Genomic DNA, 9,530 nt, shown 5'->3' on the forward strand with positions numbered 1-9,530 from the left:
CCACTGGGCCGCGAGGCAGCCAGCAGCTCCTGACAGACCCCAATTCCCCACCAATGGGGATATGCCACAGGTGCTCGCTGCCCTGCTGCTTTTCCCCCTACTTCTTGTCAGGATCTGCCATAATACAACCTATGTAATGCCATATTAACTTCTGTAGTGTGTAGTCTTTCTCTCCCTCCAGGTGCCTCCCTGTGTACCGCAGCTTTCATGGGAGAGAACACAGCATCTTATCTATTCCTTCCTAGATGACCTTGAGCCAGCGTTCTCACACAGAAATCTCCGCTTGATGAGAACTCTGGGGGGAGGCTGAGGGTTTTGATCTGTAACAACTTTCATTCTGTAACTCATTCCTAACAAAGCTTTGCTCAGCCAAGACCATCTCGGTCCTGGATTATGGACACCTGGCCTGAATGCTATCTTTCAAAATAAACCTTTTGAAACCAAAAGACCCTGTCTTCTTGCAGAAGGGAGGAAGGTAGACTCGAGCTGTATGGGATGCCATAGCCTGACACTTCTAATCTTCCACCACCAAGGCCAAGCCTCTGCTTAGGCCTTTGCGCCCCACTGGTGGCCTAAAGCCACCCTGAGCCCTTGCCACAGGTCCTGCAAGAATATCTCATAGAATCATAGAGTTGGAAGGGGCCATGCAGACCATCTAGTCCAACCCCCTGCCCAGTGCAGGATCAGCCTAATCTCATTCCCCTTCACCAAAAGATGTACTCCATCCCCTCGGTAGAGGTCTGCAAATTTGGCCCTGATTTGCGGATGGGGCAGGTAAATTCCCAACCTGTCTGCCAAGGCTTTAAAGAAGTCCCTGTTGGCCTTTCACCCTATCTATTGCAGCAGGGTCCAATGTTTCCCACCAGACCTGGTGCAGAAGCATTGCTGACCAGATTATCAGGGTGCCAGGCCAGTGCTTGCCTATCAGGTGCAAGTATGCCTGCACCTGTAAGGAAAGACCTTTAATTAGGCCCAGGTCGTTGCCTCCCAGGTGCATGACCAGAATTTGGGGTGGCAGACCCCTCCAATCAAACAAGAGTGGCAGCAATCCTGTCCACCTCAGGTTTCTTCTGCCTTGCTATTCAATGGTGGCCCAATGGCTCAAGCCAAGCAGTGACCCGATCCACATCTTTTTTGCCTGATGTGCTGCCCAAAAATCCATGCTGTGGCCACAGATGAGGATCTGCACCCTGTCCCGGTGGCCACCCCCACCTAAAAGAAAAACAGTGTTAAGAAGGGTTCCCCAGATTCAAGGGGTGGCCTGATAGGTGGAGGAGAGCCACCGCCCTACTCTCTGGATTGCAGATCCCGGGTATCCCATGGCTGCCACTGTGAATGCTGCCCCAATCCGAAAAGAATGGGTGCCAAATTAGCACTCATATTTTTGCTAGCATCTTTGTTCATTGCTTAAAAATACTTGACAGGTGGGGTGTGGGGATGCTTCTACAACTTGTGCATGTATTTGCCATGCTTTCCCCCACACAGTTCTACTCTTCCTGCCAGTTCTCCCTTCCTCAAGTTACAAATCTTGTGGATACTGTTCTGAATAACCTAAATCCATTTACTTTTAATGAACTGGCACCCATATTATAAAGATCATCTCAATGCTGGTCAGCTCCTAAGGAGCCTACTCCAAATACATGCATATTGTTGCAACCTGCAGTGGACTACAAAACCCATGTTGCAGTGTCATTGTAAGTCCTGCACATATATAGCGATACCAAGCACCTGTGTAATGTTAAAGACTGGAGATCAGGCAGCAAATTGAGAGAAGAATTCATAGGTGCAATGAAGATGGTTAATTTGATCTCCAGTTCTGGCACGTTATGACCCTTTAATGGAAACACATGATTAATACAGATGTCTAAGTTCGTTTACCAGGCTCAGAATACATATGGGTCCAATTCGTCATTATTACAAATCAAGTGGCATTTTTCACAAAGGTTCTTCTCCACTTTCAAATGTAAAATGAGATTTTGCAAAATTCAGTACAGACAGCCAACTTCCCTGTAGATTAATGCATCAAAAGTTCTCTAAAGTTCTTTCTCTATCATAGCTCAAACTTTTTTTTTCTTTTCTGTGGACTACTTGATGGTTAATGTATGACAATTTACTACTATTGATTGCTATGACTGTCAATACAGTTTGACAGGATTACTTGATCTTCAATTTGTACAGGCTATTTGATTCTATGGACTTCTTGGTCAAACCATCTTGAGTGAGTATCTTCTCTGTTTCTCTCAATTCTCTCAGGGTTTTTTTAACCTTTTAATGAGATTATTGTGTGATACAAATCCTTCTGTATTTATTGAAGTGTTTTCTTTGGAAACCAGAATTAGTTAAATTTCTGTGACTGTGCCATGGCCAATCCGAATGATTAGAATTTCCATGGATCAATATGATAAGGGGCATGAGCCAATGGGATATAGCAGTTGGAATATTTGAGTAGAATCTGGGAGACCCAGGTTTGATTTGCCACTCTGCTATGGAAGCTCATTGGCTGACCTTGGACCAGTCACAATCTCTCAGTCTAACCCACCTCACAGGGCTGTTGAGAGGATAAAATGGAGGAGAGGCAAATGATGTGGTAAATGTTTATACTTTGTGTATAAACAAAGTAAATAAAACAGCAAATAAATAAATATCACTGTGTGCCAACATTATGACCCAGGAAAGGACTCTCTGAAAACAGTCTATTTTTCAAACTCCCATTAAGACAGCTTGGAATTCCAAGGCCATTTCTGAGTTGCACTGAGAAAAGTTGTGGATCATTAAATTTCACTCTGGAGTCCATCTCTGGTAAAATTCAATGGCAATTCTCCAATGTCTAAAAACACCAACAATGTAAAATACTTAATTTCTCTGAACATTGACAAGTACAGGCAGTGAATTAGGGAAGTTCATATTTATAGTCAAAGGAATGGTCCAGTGCACTGGGTTTAATCTACAAAAGAAAAAGAGGAAAAAATGTGAGCCTAGAGTTTCAGTGCTTACTTATTCCTCTGTGAGGCTTTTAAGAATAATATTCTAAATCCAGTAAACTGGTTATCAGATCTATAGGTCTGCTTTTTGGCTCAGATTATAATGAATAAGGATCTCCTCTAGCATTTTAAAGTGAAACAGTGGACAGGAATGAGATGTTGAATTTCCAAGCAGCTTTCTGACATGGGTGATCCTAGAAACTACCATTTCCAAGGAGTGGAATGACAAGCAAAATACATACAGAGCCTCAGCAAGTATGGAATAACCGTGCCAATCCCTAACTGAGCTGATTCCCTTCAAAAGATCAGAATCAGGTAAGATGCAATAAGAATGTGGTTGCTTAATTATTCTTAGGAATGGCCAACAGGACTTTCATCTTCCAGTTCCAGGAAATAGCCAGGCAAGTATATCATATTTTTAAAATCCATTCATTACAGTTCTATGGAAATGGGAAATGATTCCTTTAGTTAAATACAACCATTGTTGTCCTGTTGCTTTCCAGCTTCCCATATGGATTACATGTCAAGAACCTCTCTCTCTGCTATGAAGTGGTGACGGGTTTTTGTACAGCTTTGTGTCACTGTGGTGGATCTTCGGAGCAGGGACCCAGCTGACCGTCACTGGTAAGTCACTGCATTTCTCCTGAATCTTTCCTTCTCAGCTGCAATTTTTTTTTAAATGCCATGATTTTTGCCTCTTTTCTCTCTGACTCAAAATGGGTCTCCGGGTTTTCCCTCCTCCTGTCCACACTGATTCTTTCCTAGGAACTGAATAACTAGCATAACCAGACTACCAGAATAGGATGCTCTGATCTCTTTCTACCATTCTCTTCTCTCCGATCCCTTCAATTTGAAAGAAAGCCAGCTGAAAAGAAAGTTTTTCACCTGCCTTTCCTTGGGATAGGTCAATGGCACAAAATTTGGAAATCTTTTTTGGGGAGACACTGACATAAGCTTTCTTGATGGCAAGATACTGACTAGTGTTCCAGAGCAGCCAGTTTGAGTTGTGGTACTTCTAGGTAGGCAACATCATTTTGGGATTGCAAATCTGTTCTTGTGGAAGAAGTTGGACTGGATTATTTTCCAATTCTGTTATTAGACTTTGTAGATGATTTTACTATTAGAATAAAATAAAGCATTGAACTACTTGAAAACTGGCCAGTCTCAATCGCCAGGCTCTCAGTTTGTTGAAAAACACCATTGAGAGTCTGCTGATGTTTCTGAATTGATTAAGATATATATAAAACTGTAATTTGTGTCATTTGGAATGACACAAATGAAATGATAATGGGAAATGGGATTTACCTAAAGTATATATCTTGAGAATCGCACTGTAGAACTTCAACCCCCGGTCTACACTAGAAGTCCTATTGACGTCAGTGGAGCTCCACTAGAAATAGTAGGTTGCGAATTACTGATACAAAGTCTGGTGACAAATTCCAAAAGGATATCCTTGGCAGACTCCTATGGAGGAAACATAAGTCGTGAGGGAGGGTTATGGTGAGAATGACTGAGAGAAGTATTGTGGCATAGCTGTAAAATCCATTAAAACAGCAGGATTTGAGTCCAGTCGCACCTTAAGAGGCCAACAAGATTTTCAGGATATAAGGTTTTGGGAATCAAGGTGCCCCTTTTCAGATATTGTTCTTGAAACACTAGCTGGTCTATAACTTGCCATTGGACTCAAATCCTGCTGTACTACTGGATACCAACTCAGCTACCCACCTGAAACTAGATCCCTTAAATTTTATCCTTAATTGGGACAGACAGATAGACAGACAGATTGATAAATAGGCTGGCAGGCAGGCAGACAGACAGACAAATATATCTGCCAATTTCTGACAAAGTGATCTGTAGTATTAAAAGCTTATGCCAAAATAAATTCAAGAATGTGATACGAATGAAATGTACTGAGAATACATTACATGCATTTCATCAAAAGAATTCTAGACTGCTAATCCATATTGCAGTATCAGCTCTGTTAGTCTTTAAAGTGCTTAAAAGCATACATTGTATTGCTCATAGATGCAATGTCAGCACCCTACAAGTTATGATGCCGCACAAATTCATGAGTTCTTGTTTACATTTGTCAAAATAGTTTTTAAAAAAAAAAAAACAAAGCCAATGATTTTTCTTCTCCATACAATTGATTTACAGAGGGACTGTGTGATAAACTATTGGCATGAGTGTGTTACACAGAAACAGCATAACATAGCCAGGTGTCTATGTACAAGATTGTATGGAGAGGGACAGCAGGGGTGGGGGCAGGTGGACAAGCTGCTTGTATGTATGAACGCACAATTTGTATGGAAAATCAGAATGTTTAATGATGGCCAAATTAAATTAATGCCCTGTTCATTTCAATCCAACAAGCCTTGGAGAATCTCTCCAAGGATACAAAGGTTTCCTTTGCAGTAGAGTAATAAATCTGTCTGGACTGGACATATAACTTCAGATCGCAGGTGGAGGAATTACGTGATGGAATATTCTTCCATACAAAAAATGTCCTTGTACATAGAAAATTGGCACATAAGAAAGAAAGCAGCCTACTGCTTGACATTTTTGATGGGTATAAATATTTTCTTTGGGGGGGGGAGCTCTTTTATCATGCGATTTCTCACAGTCTGAAGTGGTACAGTCCCAGCACAAGTTTACCACCCTATTGCAAACTGAGACAAAACAGCCTGCATTAGTGTGAATGGAAAGGTAGTTTTTTTGCTGTCTCCTTTGCTATGACAAGTTAATGTAAATGATCACTGGCTATAAGGTAATTGGTGGGGGGGCACTGAATTCCAAGGCATGCACCCCCAAAAGTTCAAAAGCAGCAGAAGGCAAAACTTCAGGACTGCCCTACTGCAGAGATTAGCAATGCAGCTTCACTGATTGCTCATTGGGAACTGGAGAAAAGTGAAGTTGATTTGAGCCAGGCTAACTAATAAGTGAGGCCTTGGTATCATTTCTTTCCCACACACACACCCCATCGTGGCATTAGTGGGTGGGTCCAATACCATAAAAGATTGTTGTACCATTTGTTAGACAGATAAAATGAATGGGTTGGATTTTTTAAAAAAATCTGGTTGGCTCAATGCATTTAAGAGTGGTTTAAATGGCCAAAATCAGCAAGTGCAACTTTTTCTTGACACAGAGTACATGTTCACATTATAACATCAAGATGTGAACAAGCTAGTGGGGAAAAAACAGGCCCAGAATATTTTGTCTTAGAGATATGGGAATAACACCATACCAATTTCCAAAAGGTTGCTAATGTTATAAATACATGCACTATAAAAGAAATCCTTCATCTTATCAGAGTCCAAAAAAACTGAATCAGAAACTGATAAACTCTGTAATGGGGCACTGGGGATCTCCCTCCGAAGCTCTTTGGCTGAACATTGATAAGTTTCATATCTGCAACAGGGAGTTCTGGGAGATTCCCTGCAGTATTTCTTAGATCAGGTTTGTGTCCAATGAAAGCGCCAACTTTCAGGTGCTCAGGCAAATTCAGGGGAAAGGCTTTGGCTTCTGTGCTCTGTTTCTTGGCCCTCCAGGGCAACTGGTGGGCCGCCATGTGAAAAAGGATGCTGCACTGGATGGACCCCTGCTCTCATCCAGCCGGGCTCTTCTGATGCCATGACTCATGTTCTCATCCCTCCGCCCTTTGCTATATCAAACTAATATGGCTAACCCTCTCCAATGTTCCTTACAGGTCAGCCAGCATCGCCTCCCACAGTGAACGTCTTCCCTCCATCGCAAGAAGAGTTGCGAAGTACAAACAAGGCCACCTTGGCATGTTTGGTGGATGCCTTCATGCCATCTGCAATCCAGGTCCGCTGGCTGGGTGATGGCTCCCCAATCTCTAGAGGTGTGGAGACAACCAAGCCGACAAAGCACAACGACAAGTTCATGCTCAGCAGTTACCTGACCATGGAATCTTCAGAATGGGAGAAGCATAATGAGTACACCTGCAAGGTGACACACGAAGGGTCCGACTACCCAAAGACCGTGAGCCGTTCGCAGTGTTCTTAGCCCTCTGCGGTCTGCAGGGCTTTGCTGCATCCTGAATCTCAGTTGTGTAAGGAGGAAAATTACAGATGGGCCATGCAACCTGCTCTTTCCCTTTTTTCCGCCCTCCCCAGTTTTCCTTCTCTACTCCCCCCAATTTCCAAAATCTTTCCCTCCCCCCACCCCGCTTCATAGGCTTCCTTGTTAGTTTTAATGAATAATAAAAGCAGAATCGTGCAATTTTGCTGTCCCTGTATAGATTCTCTCCAGTGGCAATTTAAAAAAAAGATTGTTAGAGGACATCTGTCAGTCAATAAAACAATGCTTTATCATGTCGTTTTTGTACATTGAAACATTTTTCCAGCACCATTGCCAACCTGAATGTAAATGGGCTACGCCAAACTTTTAGAGAATGTTTCCTGGGACTCCTTTCTGTATAAAAATTGTGGAAACTAGCCTAAAGGGTCTAGCTGGAGGTGTTTCTTGGAGAATCTGATGGAATCGGATTACATAAAGGTCTCAATACTTTGTTTGGGTGTTGAGGATATGTTTGTGTGGCCTTTCAGCAGAAATGTTCTTGAGGCATTGCACTTAACAACAATAATTTAATTCAAACCATCAAGAACTTATCTATGACTCTAGCCCCTGTACCACACTGGCTTTTCATGAACTTGACCCTCAGATTTTTTTTATAGCTATGAACTGGCATTGCACAATGAATTTCTGGCACTAGGTTTTGGACAAAAGATAAAGCCTTGGGAATGAGTAGAAGCAGAAGAGTCTGTTGCTACAAATACAAGTTTACACCTTTGTATTCTGCATTAATTAAGTGTAAAACTACATAACATAATAATAAAGTGCTGCCAAGTTACTCATCAGCTCTGTATTTAAAACCACTTGGCTCTATAAAAGGTGCCCCTGAAAGGTGCAATGCCATTTATCTTATTTTTTTATTATTATTATAAAACTGATGTTTGTTTCATTTTGTTCCTTCTTCCTCCAAGGAGATTTATAATTTATTCAGAACATTTATCTTATTTAATGGGGTCTTTGTAATTTTGTGACCGCCTATGCCTATACACAATAAAGTCTTAACTGAACAGAACATTTATAAGAGTTCCACCCCCCCCCCAATTCTGTCCAAAAAATGAATTTTCAATGTGTATTACAATATTAAAAGACACAATATCAAGTAAAAAAGACATAAGTCAAAAAGGCAGCCCCTTATTTCATCTTTCATAAATATCATTAAGAAGCCCAGATTTTTTTTAAAAAAAAATTAAGCTGTCATCCACTAAACAGCCGCATGGCCTGCAAAAGCCGTTGGGAGAAGATCGCCTTTTGCATGCAGTGGGATCCCAGCAAAGAGGGAAAGAGCCAAATCCCTTTCAGGAGGGAGATCCAGAAGCACAGAAAGGCTACAGAGAAGGTCACTGTGGGCCAAGCTAGAAGTGACAAATTACACTTGAATGACAAGTAAACAGACTCACATGCAGGGCTTTTTTTCAGATGGAATGCGGTGGAACGGAGTTCCGGCACCTCTTGAAAATGGTCACATGGGCGGTGGCCCCGCCCCCTGATCTCCAGACAGAGGGGAGTTGAGATTGCTCTCCACACCATGGCGATCTAAACTCCCCTCTGTCCAGAGATCGGGGCGGGGCCACCGCCCATGTGACCATTTTCATTGAGGGCAATTTAAACTTTAAAAAACTCCCCCCTTGTTCCAGCTGACCCAAAGTGACATAATTGTGCGGTCCTGAGTTCCACCACCTCTTTTCCCAGAAAAAAAGCCCTGCTCACATGTATTCCTCCCTGTTCACTTGTGTTCCACTTAACACTCCACTCGATTACATAGTGAACAGTGGAGCGCAAATGAGCAGGGAGGAATGCATGCAACCCCCTCTCCTGTGCTCTCAATGGGGCTAGCATGCAGAGAAAGGCCACTTCCGGTGATGATCTCAATCACCCCTCCTTTCATCCTGGGTATCTCCAAGGATTTCAGGAGAAGTAGCTGTTCTTCCCCGTGTATGACAAGCTTGTTAAATCCCCCCTTTTTCATAAGGGTTAAAAATTCCACACACTTCCCTTCCTTTGTCTTCAGCTTCCTAGATAGAAAAAAAGAATACTGGATATACAAACTTTTAGCCAAACATATATCCTGGATATACAACTTATATCCCCCTTCTCGCTGCAGATCTCTGACCCTTCCCCCCAAGATTTTCCTAGGGATCCCTTGTTCCGCAGCTGAGAACCAGTTGGGGGCTGTAGCAGGAATAGGCAATAGGGTTCCCAACCTCCAGGTAGAGCTTGGAGATCCCCTGGAATTACAATCAATCTCCTGACAATAGAGATCAGTTCCCATGGAGAAAAAGGCTCCCTTTGGCTCTGTGGCACTATACCACACTGAGGACCCTCCCCTCACCAAACCCCGCCCTCTCCAAGCTCCACCTCCAAATCTCCAGGAGTTTCCTGACCCAGAACCGTCAGCCCTAGAAGGCAGGCAATCAAGTCCCACTCCACAAATAGGAGGGGTTTTTATCTGCAGAA

The 9,530-nt window shown here is 42.6% G+C and overlaps 1 gene segment (V, D, J or C); it reads left to right on the top strand.

Moving 5' to 3' along the window:
- The first annotated feature begins 3,338 nt into the window (after positions 1-3,338).
- On the top strand, positions 3,339-7,311 carry LOC129340997 (immunoglobulin lambda constant 1-like). The segment is given in 3 exon segments: positions 3,339-3,382; positions 3,553-3,605; positions 6,688-7,311. Coding segments are annotated over 3 exon segments (417 nt in total).
- The last annotated feature ends 2,219 nt before the right edge of the window (positions 7,312-9,530 follow it).

This window comes from Eublepharis macularius, chromosome 13 (assembly GCF_028583425.1).
Source record: "Eublepharis macularius isolate TG4126 chromosome 13, MPM_Emac_v1.0, whole genome shotgun sequence".
NCBI lineage: Eukaryota > Metazoa > Chordata > Lepidosauria > Squamata > Eublepharidae > Eublepharis > Eublepharis macularius.